This window comes from Nyctereutes procyonoides, unplaced genomic scaffold (assembly GCF_905146905.1).
Source record: "Nyctereutes procyonoides isolate TBG_1078 unplaced genomic scaffold, NYPRO_anot_genome, whole genome shotgun sequence".
NCBI lineage: Eukaryota > Metazoa > Chordata > Mammalia > Carnivora > Canidae > Nyctereutes > Nyctereutes procyonoides.
Window position 1 is genome coordinate 93,557,301 of NW_026575125.1, and position 18,177 is coordinate 93,575,477.

The 18,177-nt window shown below is 34.4% G+C and overlaps 1 protein-coding gene across 7 annotated transcripts in view; it reads left to right on the top strand.

Annotated features, from left to right (window-relative positions):
* Nucleotides 1–17,525, top strand: part of STAG2 (stromal antigen 2) — a 135,185-nt gene extending 117,660 nt beyond the window's left edge. For 6 of the 7 annotated variants that reach the window (XM_055337790.1, XM_055337794.1, XM_055337791.1 and 3 more), the window contains 6 exons: nt 2,777–3,000; nt 5,929–6,118; nt 6,209–6,319; nt 9,308–9,434; nt 10,424–10,501; nt 15,599–17,525. In XM_055337790.1, coding sequence (XP_055193765.1) covers nt 2,777–3,000; nt 5,929–6,118; nt 6,209–6,319; nt 9,308–9,434; nt 10,424–10,501; nt 15,599–15,622 — 754 coding nt within the window. In that variant the 3' untranslated portion in view covers nt 15,623–17,525. The remainder of the gene's footprint in view (nt 1–2,776; nt 3,001–5,928; nt 6,119–6,208; nt 6,320–9,307; nt 9,435–10,423; nt 10,502–15,598) is intronic. The other variant, XM_055337795.1, reaches the window with a different exon arrangement.
* Nucleotides 17,526–18,177: the final 652 nt, after the last annotated feature.

Here is an 18,177-nt window from a genome sequence, read left to right on the forward strand (position 1 = left end):
TCTTTATAGTCCATAGCATTGCCAAAGATATGGAGCAAGAAACTTTTATACATTGTTGACGACTATAAATTGGTATAAGACCACTTTGTGGAGCCATATGGCAATGTCTAGTAAAGTTTAAGATCTCTCTACCTCATGATCCATTAATTCTATTCATAGGTAGATAACCTACAGAATCTGTTGCATGTGTGTACATAGAGTACCATAAAAGAATTTGACCATCACATTGTCTGAATAGAGGAAAGCTCAAAGGAACTTAACATCCATCAGTTAGAAAATGAGATCAGTAGATTTTTATACAAGGGAATATCATAAGCAGTCAAAATGGTTAGATTTTTTCAAAGTAAATATTAATTCCTTAATTTTATTAAACCACCCATTCTTCAAATTTCTGTTAGTCTCATGTCATAAAAGGCTTTTTTACAGTTCGATTGAATTGGGATTAAAATAAGATTCACACATCTGAATTAATTTTTTTTAATTTTTGTCTGTTTATTGTGGTATAATAGACAAAACTGTAATATATTTAAAGTGTACAACATGATGACTATATGTTCCCTCTGGCCAAGTTAACACATCCTAAATCTCATATATTTACCCTGTTGTTTTTTAAAAAAATTTTAGAACACTTAAGTGTTCCTCTGTTAGCAAATTTCAGTTTTACAGTGTTACAATAATATAGCATCATCAGTTACCACCACATTAATAATAAGTTAGATCCTCAGATCTCACTCATCTTTAAAATTTTTTATCCTAACTTACTGAGATATAGTTGACATATAACCTTGTGTAATTTTTTAAAAGATTTTATTTATTTATTTGAGAGAGAGAGCGAGCACAAGTGGGCGATAGAGGCAGAGAGAGAGGGGAGAAGCAGGCTCCCCACTGAATGAGGAGCCTGCTATGGAGGTCGATCCCAGGATCCTGGGACCATGACTTGAGCGAGAGGCAGATGCTTAACCGACTGAGCCACCTAGGTGCCCCTAACATTGTGTAATTTTAAGGTGTACAATATGTTGATTTGATATACTTAGATATTGGAAAATGATTAACACCATAGCATTAGGTGATGCCACTATTCCAAAAATGGTTATTTAAAACATAACGTCGAGTACAAAAGGCAAAGTATAAAATTGTTCTATAATGTTTACAGACAAATATATATTAAAAGTATATTATGACTTCACTCATGTGGAATTTAAGAAACAAACCAACATGGGGATTGGGATGGGGAAAGGAGAAATAAACCAAGAAACAGACTCTTAACTATAGAGAGCAAACTGATGGTTTCCAGAAGGAAGGTGGGTGAGGGGATGGGTGGAATAGGTGATCAATACTAAGGAGAGCACTTGTGATGAGCACTGGGTGTTGTATGGAAGTGTTGAATCCCTAAATTCTAAACCTGAAACTAAACACTGTATGTAAACTAACTGAAATTTTAATCAAAACTTGAGAAAAAAATGTATATATTAAAAATATAAAAGTATGTGTCAGGATGTAAGATCAGGTTAGTAGCCTTTGTGAACAGGGAAGAGAACAAAGAGAAATAGCACCAGCGAGGGCTCCTTATCTGGAATGTTCAGTTAAGCTATGTGGTAGATACATATTTGTAAATCTTTCTACCCGTGAGTATATTTTGGCTCAAGCTCCATATGTTGTTACAGATCGGTACCGGTTTTTAGACTGACAGCCAGTATTATAGTCCGCACTTTGAGGAGTACTATACTACTGTGTATAGCTGAAATATAATTATGAAATACCAAGCGAACACCATGCAGTATCTTTGTAACTGATTCTTCCTATCCTTTCTCTTTAATGGTGTTCAATACTTGTGATTTTGGATTGATTGGAATTAGTTATTATGAAGACAGCAGATTATTTGCGTTGCACTTTAAAGTTAGTTGATGAAATTTGTGTTCATGTATTTGAAGAATAGATAATAAAGCACTGAACTCTTAGTGTCAAAAATCTGAGATTTGAATCATGGTTATATTGCTTTCTCATTCTTATCCTTTGCTTCCTCTTCTGTCAAATGAGAATATCTCCCTCCCAGGATTATAAGAATAAAATTGAAGAACCCAAGAGATAAATGCCTAACACAAAAGTAGTCACACAAATGTTAGTTAAATTTTGATTGCTATATTACATATCAGCCGTAGAATCCTTGTGATACTTGAATCCAAGGGTAAATGTATGACTTCCATCAGGCTGAAACTTTTTTTCAGATAGGAGCCATATCTTATTCATTTTTGTACCAATCCCCAGTGCTGGGGCCTAGTGACATAGTGGTTGCTTGACAAATACTAAGCTGTAATGCTCTGGATTATTTCATTTAATGAAGAATCTTGACAGATACAAAATTGCTCATCAGTGTACTGATGAAGCCAAGATTGAATTGTGAAGTAAAGTGCCCATGCTTATACAGCTGTGTGTGGTAGAACTGGGATTAGAACCCAAATTGCATGGTTTTAAATCTAATCCTCTTTCCAGAAATATGCCTTGGGTTTGTTCTTCTAGCAAAAGACCTGTAAAGTTAGAATAGAACAGAAACATATTAGAAAACACTAACATCCTTCAGTTGTTACTGTATGCTTTGAGGAAATACTTGTTTTGTTTCACTCTAATTTACTTTTCATTTAATTATAATAAAATCATTGAATGTTTCTTATGGTATGTGAACATTAAGATTATTTTAGAGAGGAATTAAATAAAAAGGGGGAAAATAACTATGGCAGTTTTATGTGTTAAAGCCTAATGGTTTCTACTTCTTTTTAAGGTATGTTTACTTGGAAAAGTTCATGACCTTTCAGATGTCACTCCGAAGAGAAGATGTGTGGCTTCCACTGATGTCTTACCGAAATTCTTTGCTAGCTGGTGGTGATGATGACACCATGTCAGTCATTAGTGGAATCAGCAGTCGGGGGTCAACTGTGCGGAGTAAAAAATCAAAACCATCTACAGGAAAACGGAAAGTAGTTGAGGGCATGCAACTTGCACTCAGTAAGAACATAGTTCATTCTCTTTATACTTACCCTTTATGTTTGTTTAACAACTGAATTGTCATTAGGTTCACCTTAGTTTTAAATTTGAGATACGTGTTGTTAAATAGTATCCTGTACAGTGTGTCCAGTTATGTGTTGAATGTTTTAAGCATTTTATATACATAAACTCAGTTCTTAAAGCTCTTTAGGTATATCCTCATTTTTCAGATGAGAAAACTAGTACAGAGAGGTTAAGTAACTTACCTAAGGTCACACGGCTATTCACTGGCCAGACAGTCTCAGGCTGGAACTTCTGCTTTTTAATCACGATGCTATATTTTATATGTATAGGGATATGGACTCAGCATTATAGAGCTAGTTGTTACCTAAGAGATCAGATTATCTAGTTTAAGTGTGGAACAGCAGATTCAGAGAGGTTCTCACTTACGAATTTCTGTGAAGAGGTCATTTATCATGAAGAACTTGATAGAGATATAAATTCTGTCTGTAATCTTAGAAGTAGGAATGCAGTATGACACTTGAATCTCTTGGATTCCTAGCACTATTATAGGGTTGATTTGTAATGGGCCTGGGGATTTTTTTCCTCTCCTTTGGAACCTTTAAACAGATTAGCATAGTTGCCAACATTTGTTTCATTTATTGCTGAATAACAAACTACCCCAAAACTTAGGACATATCAGGGACATGATGTCTGATGTTTCAGCCAGGAGAGAAGACTCAAAGGCTGGTGATGAATTCTGTGGAGGCACCTTCAGTTAAATATATATCTGCTGCTAGCTCCTCCCTGGACTTAAGCTGGATTATCCGTTAGAACACCTACATGTGGTCTCTCCATGTGGCTGTTTGGCTTTCTCACAGCATGTGACTGGGCTCCAAGAGCAAATACCTGAAGAGAAGAAGTAGAAGCTACCAGTTTTTTAAGGCCAGAAACTGGCACAGCATAATTTCTACCATATTCTCTTGACCAAGCAATCAGGGCCCAGCTTTAAGGGGATAGGACATAATCCCCAACCTCTTATTGTGAGGAATGTCAAAGATTTAGGGGCCATATATTCTAATTGCCATATAATTCTTCAGCCAACATCAGGTATATAGAGTTCAATACTTCATTGTCCCGTGGTTGTCTTTTGTCCAGTAATATAAATGCATAAACTTATAACTGGTACAACCTTAGATTTAGACTTGATTATGTAATCCCATCATCTCCAGTCTGTGGGGAAATCTCTTTTATAGTATCCCTGACCAGTTAAAATAGTTAGGGCTAATGATCTATAGGAAGTTAAGAAAAGTTGTTTTTTTTTTTTTAAGTTGAAAAGTTACCTGATTAAAAGATGATGTTTCCTGCACATCACTAAGTTTTTCTCATCTGAACAAATAGTTGATTGTTAATGGATTTATGCTGGGCCATCAAATCTCTCCTTTTTATTAGACTACATGGAGAACAAATGAATTGGTATTTATATAACATCCTTTTTTTTAAGATTTTATTTATTTGGATGAGAGAAAGAGCGAGCACAAGTAGGGGTAGGGGCAGAGGGAGCAAGAGAAGCAAACTCCCCACTGATCAGGGAGCCCTATATAGGGCTCAGTCTCAGGACCCTGGTGTCATGACCTGAGCTAAAGGCAGATGCTTATTAACTTGAGCCACCCAGTTTATATGACATCTTTAAGATAAATCTAACTTTTACAGAAAGACTCAATATTCTTTGTTTAGGTTTTTGAAAAAAGACAGAAATTGGGGCATTAGTAAGTTAAGAAAGGATGGCTACTGATAGATTGGCCAGATCAGTGTAATTTTGAAAGCAAAATTAGAGCCTAAACACTGTAGAACTTAATGGCTGATGAAATTATATTTCAGATTATGAAATTTATGTCTGTCTAAGGCATTAGCTATTAGTACATATTCCTTTTTCCTCTTTTCTTAAAAACACATCTGTATGCACATGTGTAATCTTCTAATAAAGTAGTTTTCCTGCAAGTCATCAAGTGCTATCAGTTTCACCTCCCAAATCAGTGGTTTTAAAAAAATTACTATGAATTCAGTAGCACTTGCATGTGAATTTGTCTTTTATTAATCATGGCAGCATCTACATATTTGAAAACAAATAGCTTTGGCAGGTGTGAAATCTGTTTTTGGTCCAGTGCTTAATACGTATATGGATTTGTGCTCCCCTTGGAGTTGATGAGCATCCTCTAAACTAGGAGTCGTTCTTCCATCATATCCATTCCTGTTTCCACCTCTCACTCACCTGGGCTATACAGTTAGCCTCCTAACTGTCCTGTTTGCTCACTAATCTTTGTTCTTAAGTCCACCTTCTACACTGCCACCACATACTTTGACTAAAATATGTAGCTTCCACATTGCTTCCCTTCCATAAAACCTTTGGCAGTAGTTCCCACCACCTTAGCACAGCTTAGACTTTCCATAAATTGATTCATGCCTCTTTATTCATCCTTACCTTTTGCCGTTTACCCTAGGAGCATCAAACTCTTAGTTTGAACCATATGAAATTGCCATTTTTTGCAGGTCAAGAATTGCTGAATATCAGCAAATTGGTATGGTTCAGTTGTCATGGTTTTGTGTCTCAGTGTTTTTATGTTCTTCCACCTGCCTCGAAATTGTCACGGTGTACACAGTATCTACTCTAACTAGAAGGCACTTTTGGGTAGCTGACTCTGATCCTTTTCATTGCTCCCATTCCACCTGTGCTGCCCTCTCTTATAGCACTACTACACTGTTGTCATTGCGTGTGTTTTTTTTGTCTCCAGGGACAGGGATTGCACCTTACATATCTTGGTATCCCCATTTCAAGCACTAGCATGTGGAAAGCAACCAGGTGTTTGTTGACCTGAACAGGTTATATTAGATATTTTGGATAGTCAAAATTAGTGACTGAACTTAATTGCTATTAATTTTCTCTTTTAGCTGAAGAAAGCAGTAGTAGTGACAGTATGTGGTTAAGCAGAGAACAAACACTGCACACCCCAGTTATGATGCAGACGCCACAACTCACCTCAACGATTATGAGAGAGCCCAAAAGATTACGACCTGAGGATAGCTTCATGAGTGTCTATCCAATGCAGACTGAACATCATCAAACTCCTCTTGATTATAAGTAAGTACATTTGATCATTTTCTGTACTATAACTTTATTAATTACATAGAAAAAAGTTAAGTTAAAAGAAGAATAAAATTCTCCTTGAAGCACGCAGGTAACATGGATGTTAGCTCAAAGACAACACGAGGAAGCAAGGCAACAGCAGGAGAGAGCAGCATTGAGCTATGTTAAACTGCGAACTAATCTTCAGCATGCCATGTAAGTGAGAGTGCCTTATTGTCTGAGTCTAGGAAGTTCACTAATTCATTTTAACATATTTTAATGTGTGCCTTACCTAAAAATTTCAGCAAACTCTTTAGAGTAAGCTGAAATAATCAAGGAATTAAAATTTGGTCTTTCCAACAGAAGAAAACATTCAAAGTTAAATATTCACTAGTTAGCTAAAGGACCAATCTTAGGTTGATCTGTTGGAAAAGTTTAAATTTGAATCCTTGTTTATTTTGGTACACAGAATTATAGCTAAAAATCCAGTTTTGTTACACCTTAATTGATTCCCCAGCTTAGTCCAGGCCCTCATCCCTCATCTGAACCATTGTATTAGCTTGCTAACTTGTTTTCTTCCCTCAAATCTCACATTTATCCTCTCACCAAACTCCTCCCCTCACTCCCCATCACCACTCCATCATTCACACTGCCATCAGAAATTACTATTGTTGAATAAAATCTGGTCATGTAACTCTTTGACTTAAACCTTCCCATGGCTCCACATTCTCTACAGGATAAAGTGCAAACTCCTTAGCTCATGGCATGCAAGATCTTTCAAAATATGGCTCCTGCCTACATTTTAGTATCCTGTCCCCCCATTGCTTGGCAACCGGTAAAATTATTGTAAAAGAATAAGCTCAGGTGTCACCTTAAGTGAAGCTGTGGTCATCTATGCTCCCATAACACTATGTATATTCATATTTCTTATAGCACCACATTGTACTGTAATTATTTTTTTTATGAACTTATCCCTTTCTTTAGACTGTGAGCTCCTCAAGGGCAGGGACCACTTTCATTGCCTGTTAGTACTTGGCATGTAAAAATGCTAAGTAAATGTTCATTGAATAAATAAATGTCCAATGCAAAGAAATTGTAGTTTAACTTTTAAATACTTGGTTCTTTCTTGGAATCTGTATGAGACTTTTATGAATCTTTACTAGCTTTGAGCTCTAGAAGACATGGCAGAAAAGCACTCTTTAGATGATTGGTACAAAAAGGGGATGATAATGATTCTGATTATCTAAGTTTTGAGTTTGAAAACTTTGTAACATAATGTGGTATATGTTTTAATATTGGGAGATAGTAATTGTTACCTTTTTAAATTTAAGTTTCATTTTGTTTTTAAATGATGAGGATTGCACCTGTTTTTCTTAAATGATCATTTACCACGTGAGTGGTAACCTATTAAAATTTGCTTTAGTTATTTCTATAGTGATCTTATCAACCTCTACAGATAGAATACACTCTATTGCATATATAGATTCTGATCCTAACTTGTCTAATACGGTCATCATCTATATGACCTGGTTCTACCTCCTGTTTTCTGTTTCTGTGGCCACATGCCCTGTAATATATTATTTCATGCATAATTCAACAAGCTGATTTCTTAGCTTCCAACCAGTTACCAGTTCAAACAATCTGGAATTCTACCATACAGTCATTTGGTCTGTATCTCTCCCCTGAAAATTTTCCTCTAGTCCCTAAGATCTTCCATAGCATCTCATTACTCAGTACCATTTATCATTATTCTTTTGTTTGTAGTTTGCTTTAATTCTACAAGTTTAAGAGATAAACTTCCCCAGGTGACTATAAGAGATTATTCCGTTTAAATAATTATTACCATTAGATTCTTTTGGTGGTTGTGCCATAAGTGGTCTGTTGCCTAAGGCTTGAAAATATTTTTGTTTTACAGTGATTTTTCTGTAATGGTATCTGCTCTATATCTGAAAATACTTCCAAGTTATCTCTTCATTTTTTTATAGTTTATATCATACATATCTTCTACTCCAAATGAGATGCAGAATGGATTTTTGGTTTTCTGTAACATGGTCCACAAAGCACACATAACTTCCTTCATACTTGCCTCTACCGAATATAGTAAAATTGTCATTTACTGTCCAAAACTCTTAGAAAATAGGGACCATTGTCAACATATTTGTCCAGGTAGCCTGGATTAGCCATCATGTTTTATTTTCATAATATTTTTTAAAACTCAACATAGTGTTGTGTAAATTGTAAGTAAATAATTGATTTTGATAGTGGTGGGAATCGATAAATGAGTGAGAAAAGAAGGCTATATTAGCCAAAATGGGCAGCTAGTTACCTTCAATTTCACTGTTATGTTGACTCCTTCATGCTGATCTGGGCTAATTTATGAACTTGAAATTTGAGTTTATTCCTTTTAATTATGTGATAACATACAGAATCTTTTTTACATTTCTATATATGTCTTAGTTTTGAGTTTCATAGGACAAAATCAGTATAAATGTTATTCATTTCTTCCTGAAGCAGAATTAATCTCTTACAAATTTTTTTTAGCACTTGATACATACTTTTCTTGTGATATTTCTCATATTCCATTACAATTAATTATCTTTTTCCCCATAGTAGACTGTGAGCTCCTTGAGGGCAGGAACTATGTCTTATTTATCTTTTTTTTTTTTTTTTTTTTTTTTTTTTTGCATCCATAGGACATAAAAGAAGCCTGGCACATAGTAGGCACTGTGTGAATGAATGAGTGAGTGAGTGCCTGGCACAAATTAGGGACTGAGTGAAGGAGTGAGTGATAGGTAAAATTAATATATATTAGTGAAAATATATGTATTCTGAAAATGTCATTTCTTTGGTCTCTGTTTTATATTTGTTTATTAATTTGTACCCTGCCTACTTTCAAAAAGGATTTGAGGTATCTTGTCTGTTCCCATGTGGGAAATTCTCATTGAACTTTTATATGGGATATCAGAACTATCAAGCTAAATGTATCAAAGTAATGTAGAATAAACAACTCCTTCGCATTTTTAGACAAGCGAACATTGGGGTTTTGACATCATTGATGACATGATCAATGCCTAATCATTTTCCCTGACCTTTAATTCCATCATTTTCCATTACACTTCAATATAGAGAGCTACATAGTTGCTGCCAGTATATTAATAGTCACAACATTGGTTCAGATCTTGACCTTGTTTTATATTTCTTTAGTCGACGTGGTACAAGCCTAATGGAAGATGATGAAGAGCCGATTGTTGAAGATGTTATGATGTCCTCAGAAGGGAGGATTGAAGATCTTAACGAAGGAATGGATTTTGACACCATGGATATAGACTTGGTAAGAACTTAATGATTTCTGTCAGATTTTCATTTAAGATCTTTTGGAAAGAAGTTGGGATTAAAGGAAATACCTTCCATGACAAGTAAGTTTTGCAAAAAGAGTAAGTAAAATAGTCGCCACGTATTTTGATATATGAGAAGGATTGAGGAGAGGGTGAAGTTGAAGAAGGTGTTAACTCTTAGTTTAAGATGGTAAATTTTCAGATTAATTTAGGAATATATCAATTTAAAGAAAACCTTTTCCTTACTATTATATCAGGTATTATAGCTACCGTATTTTCCATTTATTTGCCATTATCAAAACAATGCATTAGTTCCTTGATACTACCTATTATTGAAACAAATTTCCATGTTAAATAATAAAATTACTTAAACTTGGAAATTTAACAACTATATATGAGGGTAGATTCTTTATTATCATATCACATAATAGGAGTAGGACTTTATCATATATAAAATGCTTCTGTGCATTTCATCTTGCTACATATATCATACAACTTTGTGAGGTAGGTTGGGAGGATGGAAGATACAATTAGGCCATCCAAGGAGACAAAACTAAGAAGCAGTAAAGCTGAGACTTTTACTATAAGCTAGTCTTCTGATTCTACTTCTTGGAATACCATACTGTATTCTCCTTAAAAGGAAGAAATAATTAAATATGGCTTCTCTCAATAGTGTAATTTGGTACCTTTAAAAGAAAATGATATGAGAATGGCATTTTTAAAGTAAAACAGAAATGAGTTTTCTAGTTTTCATCTTTGAGAAGAATTTTCTGTGAATTATTTGCTTTTTTATTTTTATTTTTTTAATGGTTTGCTTTTGTATTTTTATGCATTCTGTTGTTTAAATACATAGTATTTAAGATACTGTAAGGTACACTTGAATTACATATGCCATGTGAACACTTAACAATAATTTTAATATTTTTAGCTGCTTCCTGGTTTATAGATAGAGCAATTGTCAACTCTTCCTTTTCTTTTTCTTTAGCCACCATCAAAGAACAGACGAGAAAGAACAGAACTGAAACCTGATTTCTTTGATCCAGCTTCAATTATGGATGAATCAGTACGTTCAGTTTAAATGTACCACAGGATTGCAAAATCAAAAGTACAAGCAAATCCCAAGTTTGAGATTAAAGAGCTGGGACAGCCCATTGAGAATGGATAAAAACAACTGGACAGGAGAAAAAGAGGCAGGCAGGAGGGATTTCAGGAAGAGAGGAGGGGTGATTCAGTGGTGGTGACAGATGATTATAAGTACCTTTGAATCCCTGGCCAACTGGGACTTGAGTGTTATGTTAATGAATTTAGACTTTTCCTGTAGGCTTGATTTACCCATTGAAAGATTTTGAATGAGAGAGTGGCATGATCAGAATTGTGTTTCAGAAAGATTTCCTTGGCATTTATGGATGGATAGAATGAGTGATAAATCATAATCATAATATGAAGACATGGTAAAAAATAGAAATTGAATAAAAGTTTGATAATAAAGAGAAGGGAGTTGAGGTTGCTGGTTATTATTAGGTACTGTCAGTTCTGTTTCTTAAGTACATCTCCTGTCTATCTCCACTGCCATATTATCCCCAACAGTGTCTTGGTTCAAGTCATCTTCAGTTTTTACTTGGCCAATTGCAGTAGCCAGGCAGTGATGATTTTATTCATTTTGAGTTTTGCCTAGCATAATAGGTGCTTAGTTTTATTTGTTAGACTAATCTCACTGCCACAGCACTCCTTTTTTTTTTTTTCCACAGCACTCCTTTATAGCTCTTTTGGGGTCATCTTTCTAAAATGCAAATCTGCTTCTCTTCCTCATAGTTTAGGTCTTTCATGGATTTTTTTCCCCCTCATTACCATTAAGAAAAAAGTTTGAATTCTCAGTGTGGCAAACAGACTTTGTGTTCTTGCTCCTTTGCCGTCCTAACCTTAGCTTTTTCCTTACATGCATCCTGCTCTCCAGCCATACCAAGTCTTATTGTTCCTCTTGGACATACTATACTCTGTCTTGACACCATCACTATGTATAGGCTTTTCTCTCTGCCAGAATTGTCCTTTTCCTTTTCTTCTCAGGGAATTCATCCTTTAATAGTTCTGACATTTCCTATGAAGTTTTTGATGACCCCTCCAGATAGATTCTTGGCTCTCAACACTTTGTGTACATTTTTATTTTGATAATTATCAGATTTGTGTAGTGAAATAGGATATTACATTTCGCTCAATAGGCTGAACGCCAAGCAGTGATGATTTTATTCATTTGAGTTCTGTCTAGCGTAATAGGTGTTTAATTTTATTTGTTAAATGAATAAATAAACTAGTTAAGTTCCCTTCCATCTCAGTTTTCAGTTTTTAGTGTCTACCCATTTGTGCTCCTTCCTCCCAACACCTGCTACCTCTGGTGACCATTGGCTGAGGCTTGCCTTCCATGCCCCAATTTCTACTATTCTCTCCTTGCCCTTCCTCACCTTATAATCTGCTTTCAGATAGTTCTTGGAAAAATGTTGACCCACTAACACACATCAACATATTCTATTAATAAGTCCAAGTACTTAGTCAGAAGTTACCATTTCATAGAACAGCAAGTATAGAAATCTTTAGATAAGCTAAGTTACCCTGAGATCCTTTAAGTTGATGTGTCTCAGTCTCTCGTGTAGCCATGAATCATCTCGAGATCTTATTAAAATGTAGATTCTAAAAAAAAAAAAAGTAGATTCTGCTTCAGTAGGTCTGGAGTATCCTCTGATTCTGCATCTAACAAGTGCTCTTGAAGTTTCAGATCTGTAGATCATACTTTTGCAGTAGCATAAGTGAGTTAGGCCTACTCATAAGTCTATAGTTGATGTGCATATTGAAGTATATAGTTCCCTGATAATCTAAGATTATGTATCTTCCAGTTAAAGAAAATGTGAAGACGGTGACTGATAGGGAGTAAAAGAATCTTTTCAAGTAGATAGAATGAAATGCAATAATTCAACAATTTTTATTGAGCTGGAATTTGGTGCTAAAATGAGTTTGATGCTCTCCCTGCCCTCCAGGAGTTTGCATTCTAGTTCACCTTGACTATCGCCTTGAAATGAAAGAGATGTTAGCTAGTATTTGAGAACTTAATGTGCCTGAAGCTGTGCTAGGCATGATTTGGTTGGATCCTCTTAGCAACCCTGTGAGAAAGGTGGTGGGATCTCACTATTACACTCAAGCACACTTGGGACTAAAGAAGTGGTTCATTGACTGGTTCAGAGTTTTACAACTCTAAGCGTCAGAGTAGTAATTTGATCCGAGTTCCTTTGATTTAAAAATCTCATGCTGTCTCTGCTGTGTACTTTCCAGAACTAAAATCAGACCTCATTTAAAAGAAAAACCAAGAAAAGTAATTTAGGAATTGACATGATTAACTGTAGTCAGAATTATAAGGGCAGTTAGAGATCTTCTTTGTTTTCATGTGTTCACCTAAAGTTAGAAGAACTTGAGGCATTTGTTTCCTTAGTCATTTAATAGATTTGCAGAAAGGTGTTCTTTACTAAAATAATGAAATAGCAATGTAAATTATGTGTGTATATTTTTGACAACATTTAGAGAAAACTACAGTCGAGTGAGGCCACAGATAGGGACCTAATAATTGTTATTTATAGAATTTTTGGCATTCTCCTGCTTTTTGAATATGTTATGTTATAACTAAGAGGATAGTAGTTTAGCTGCTTCTACTAAAATTAGGAAAATGAGCACACATATCTATTCCTGTAGTTTTGTAGTATTACCACATGATGGCAGCAGTCACATAACTGAGTGCCCAATAATCTTGAAAGGTTCAGATGGCTAAAGAACATTTTGACCAAAAAAATAAAAATAATAAAAAATAATAATAATAATAATAAAAAGGGACGCCTGCGTGGCTCAGCAGGTTTAGCTCCTGCCTTTGGCCCAGGGTGTGATCCTGGACTCCCAGGATCGGGTCCCACATCCGGCTCCCTGTGTGGAGCCTGCTTCTCCCTCTGCCCCTCCCTCCCTCCCTCCCTCCCTCCCTCCCTCCCTCCCTCCCTCCCTCCCTCTCTCTCTCTCTCTCTCTCTCCCTCCCTCCCTCCCTCCCTCCCTCCTCCTCTCTCCCTCTCTCTCTCATAAATAAATAAATAAATAAATAAATATCTTTAAAAAAACCCTTTTGACCATATATATGTATGTATATTTATATGTATTTATATGGATGTTTAGGATAATATATATTTAAATTAATACTAGTTTATTTTAAAATATACATCAAACTTTACCTTCTATCTGAACAATGACTTAAAGAAATAGAATAACAGAAAAATTTAAATGTAAAAATCTGTGTTTGCCTTTATACAGTAGCCTACATCTGTTTACTCAAACATAGTATAGATGTTTTAAGTTATTACTAAATTTAAATATATCCTTTGTAACACAATATCCACATGATTCAGAAGTGGTAGTATAAAAACTCTGAGCAGCTCAGTTTTGGGTTGCATATACCAAGATTGAAGATTTACGGTTTAGTAAGTTCCTAAAAACAATATTGATTTATTTCATTGTGCCAGTCATCACTTTCTGCTATTAGTGGGCCAGTATTGCTACAACACACTAAAGCTTCCTATTTATACTTTTTAAATATATGCTTATGTGTTTATTAATGTTAACACCAGAAACGGGTAGTTTGTTAGTACAGAGAGAGTGTCATTGATGTCATTCTTCTATGTTGAGATTCTCATGTTAGAACTATCTGTATTATAAACTTGGTTAAAGAAAGGTTTAGTCTAATGGAGCTAACTTTATATTCTAGTAGAAGAATCTACTTATAACCTAGTCTGTACAGAGGAAAAAAACCCATTCACATGATTTCTAGTTAGATACTCTACACTAGGAATTGCTAACTAAGATTTTATTCTTTCATTCATCATCAGACTTTCCTTACCCAGAGTCACAGGATATTATGGCTAGGCAGGACCTTTAAAACATCATCTAGGCTTCTTTGGTGGAAATATTTTCTAACCACCCAATCTCTGACTCTAACCAGAAAGGGAGAACCCTGAACTTTATTGGAGAGTTGAAGAGAACAAGGGGTGAGTAGTGGTGGTAGTTTTGATGAATGACAGATAAGAAGTGGGGTTCATTAATCCTCCTATTTTTGGAGATTCCAAAAACTTTGCAGCCTCCTTGTAATGAATTATTAAGTAATCAGATAGATACTTGTTTCCTGGTCTGAAAATACTTCCTTCGGATCAGAATGATTCCTGAGTTCTGTGACTTCTGTTAAAATGAGACCTCATTTACAAATAAAAACCCTTTGCAAATCCCAATCTTAGCTCATTACCTCTGGCTTTAAAATCAGTTCTCACTAACTCATGGTTTTGAAATATTACTTAATTGTTATAGTGAGTGCTGGAATTTTAATTGAATAGCCTAACTTTTAGTATATATAGCTAAAAGTTATATCTTGTTTTTGTCTGATGAACGAGGGAGAGTTTCTCCATTCATTATCTGCTTTTACTTTTTAGTTATTAGCGACAGGTAATTATTAGATTTTACCCTTCTTTTACCAACTTGAATGGTATAAAAAAGCATCAGTATAAGTTACTTTGCCTAAATTTCACCTTACTTATTTAATTTCTTAAGATTTGTAGTTTTCTTTACTCATTCTGGCTAGATTTCCTAAATTTTCTACATATTTGTATTGGCTTCTTGGGTATTTTTGGTTAGCATGTTCAAATGCCTTTTTAAAAGCTCTACCCACTCCACAGTGCAAATGACCAAGTGTGCAAGACATTCCTAAGCTTTTTCCATTGAGCCTGTGCCAGGAGTATATGTCAAGAAGCACATACATTTGTTGATTCAACAAATGAGTGGCTATGTTTAGGGATTATTTAGGCATCAGGGTTGTGAATGTTTATTAAATAAACCCATAATAAATGTTATGTGGTCCCTGCACTTATATTTGTGAGGTAAGTAGCATCTTGATTAGGCCTGATGTTACTTCATTACATAGTCATGGTCGTTTAATTTTAGAATTCTATATCTGAAGGGGAGGGTAATTTTTCAGAGTGGTTTTATTAGCATATTATTAAACTTCGTGTTAACAAATTAATGTAACATTTACAGATACATTTTACAAAGAAATGAATGACAATTTTAACAAGATTTTTTTCTTCTCTCTCATTAGGTTCTTGGGGTGTCAATGTTTTAATACCAGTACACAAATCTGTGGTGAAGTCATTTTCTAAGTGGAAGAGGAAGTTTTAAAATAAAGTTGTGGTAGATACAGTGAAATTCTGTACAGATTTTTCTCTAAGGAGAATATGACATGCTTATGCTTACCAAGATCAAGTGCATTGAGGGGCAGTTTTGTTTGCCTGAAAAAAGTAAAGGACAAGTAAACAATTTGATGATAAGCTACAGTTTTTCTTAGAAAGTAAATATTTTATTTATGCGCTGTTAGTTGGCTTTTGAATCAATTATTTCATGCTTTTTTTAAAGAAAATATAACAATCTAAAGAGGCATTTGGTACAGACATGAATCCTCTCACATTTATTTACTGGGTGTACTAAGTAATGATGACCTCTGCTGGATTTCTGTTTACATCCAAGAAACAAAGTTAAGGATGAATTTATTCCCGTGCCCTGAAATTATAGGATAGAATTGTTTTTAGCATTCTAAATTTAAATGCTTAAAACATCAATCAACAAAGCTTTCTTTTAAATATTGTAATTGTGGAGAAAAGTAAACTTATAAGCAGAACTTTTACAATTTTTTCATCTAAAATGTATTTTAAGATATTTTTAAAATCCAAGAGCTTCTCTATACTTTTCAGAAATAATCCAGATGCAGTGAACTGCCAGAAGGTAACCAGTCTCAAACATGCTTATCCCATTATCAACCCTGAAAGTTTGCTTGTCCTTTAAGATAAAAATGTAATGTTGTGATATTCCTTCCAGTAGTGCCACTGTATTTTGTCTCCAAATAAAAGAAGCTTATTGTAGTATGTTTGCAGAAAAATTCTAAACAAAAATTATACAGCTTATTAGAGTGTGGGAATAGGGATCTAAATTTTAAATAAAATTATATATATATATAAATTGGTGCTGATTTTATAATTGCGCAGTTTGTTTAGTTTTTTCTTACTTTTAAATTCCAACTTAAAATTATGAGGTTTCAGAAATATATTGAAAGTTTAACAATGTTTAAAAATAGAAAAAGCATGAGTGTTCATGCTTTAAAATGATTTTTAAATTTGTATTTTATATTGTTTTATCTATCTGTCTTTGCAAGCAGTCTTCAGGTTAAAGATACTTCTAACAGGTTACAGTACATTTCCTCTGTATGTAAATTAGATGGGATAATAGAATTCATAACCCATAATATTCTTTGAAAGCTAAGCTTTAAACTTCATTTTATGTCCTTTCACAAATAAATTAGTTTAAAAACAGAAAGTGGCTACTTGCCATTTTGACATCAACTCATTTTGCGAGGCTTAGGCAGCTAGACATCGTTTAAAACAAAATATTAACTTATATTACATGTATATCTATCTTTTGTCAGTCGTCTCTCAGTTCTTGAGGTATATTATTTTAATCATTCCATGCCTTAATATGCTTGCAATACAAGAATATCTTCAGATGGGTGAATACCAAAAGGCTTTCAGTTCTTGGAATCAGAAATCAACAAGCATTGGGCTGTGGTAGCCAAAAACCATAGGTTAGCTAAAAGATCATGATACAATACAATTGTTTTATTAAATCATGGTTAATAACAAATGAAACCAGACTTGTCTAACAGATTTTCCATCTACAAATATTGTTATGTGCAAAAAGTACTGCCTATGTTGTTTTTCACACCACTGCATTTACTAGAACTGCTGAGAGGACTGTATATATGATTTTAAACCTAAGTTGATTTTTTTTCTCACTCTTGAAAGGAGTACTTCTTTGTGAAAGCAGTTCTTACAGCTTTGTTTTCAACCAGCTAAAAATGTTTTATATATTACTCTAACCTGTTGTCCTCCACATTCTATTGTCCTAATTGTACTGTTTTCTGATTTGTATTTATGTCTTGAGACAGTAACTTTTTGAATAAAAATAAACCTACAGTATGTTGTATGTTTTATCTTTTATGATTAAAGGAGGAGGGTGGCTATGAATGGCTTAGAAAACATGTATTATCACAGCTTTTAACATGTTTGGGTGGGGATAATTTATAGAAAACATTGCCATTTCATATTTTTAATAAATCATGTGTTTTTAAATGAGACTAAATCCCTAATTGGGTTATTAGTTTAAAATAGAAACCTGCAACCATTATTACTTCAATTTGTATCTGGCATGGGTTAAACACTTTAAAATGTTTGCATTGTTCATCCAGGATATATTTGAGTGCCTACTATATGCTAGGCATGTGTTAGAGATTTAACAGTGAACCAGATAAGGTTTCTCCCTCATAGATCTAGTGGGGTAAACAAATAAAATAGTGAAACTTGTAAGGAGTGTTAAGGAAATTAGCAGTATGTGCTGAGCTAGAGAATAAGCATGTGTGTTTATAAAACCTCCCTTAGACAAGGGGCTCATGCTTGGAGGTGAGTGAAAGCAAACCTTTGAAAAAGAACTTACTAATTCACTTAAAACAACTACTGCCTTCAACGTGTCAAGATTTGCATTGTACTCTTTAAAAATCCTTATCATTGTAGCACTAGAACATTGGTTATGCTAGTTTGTAGATCATATTATAAGACCAGTGTTCTGTCATCG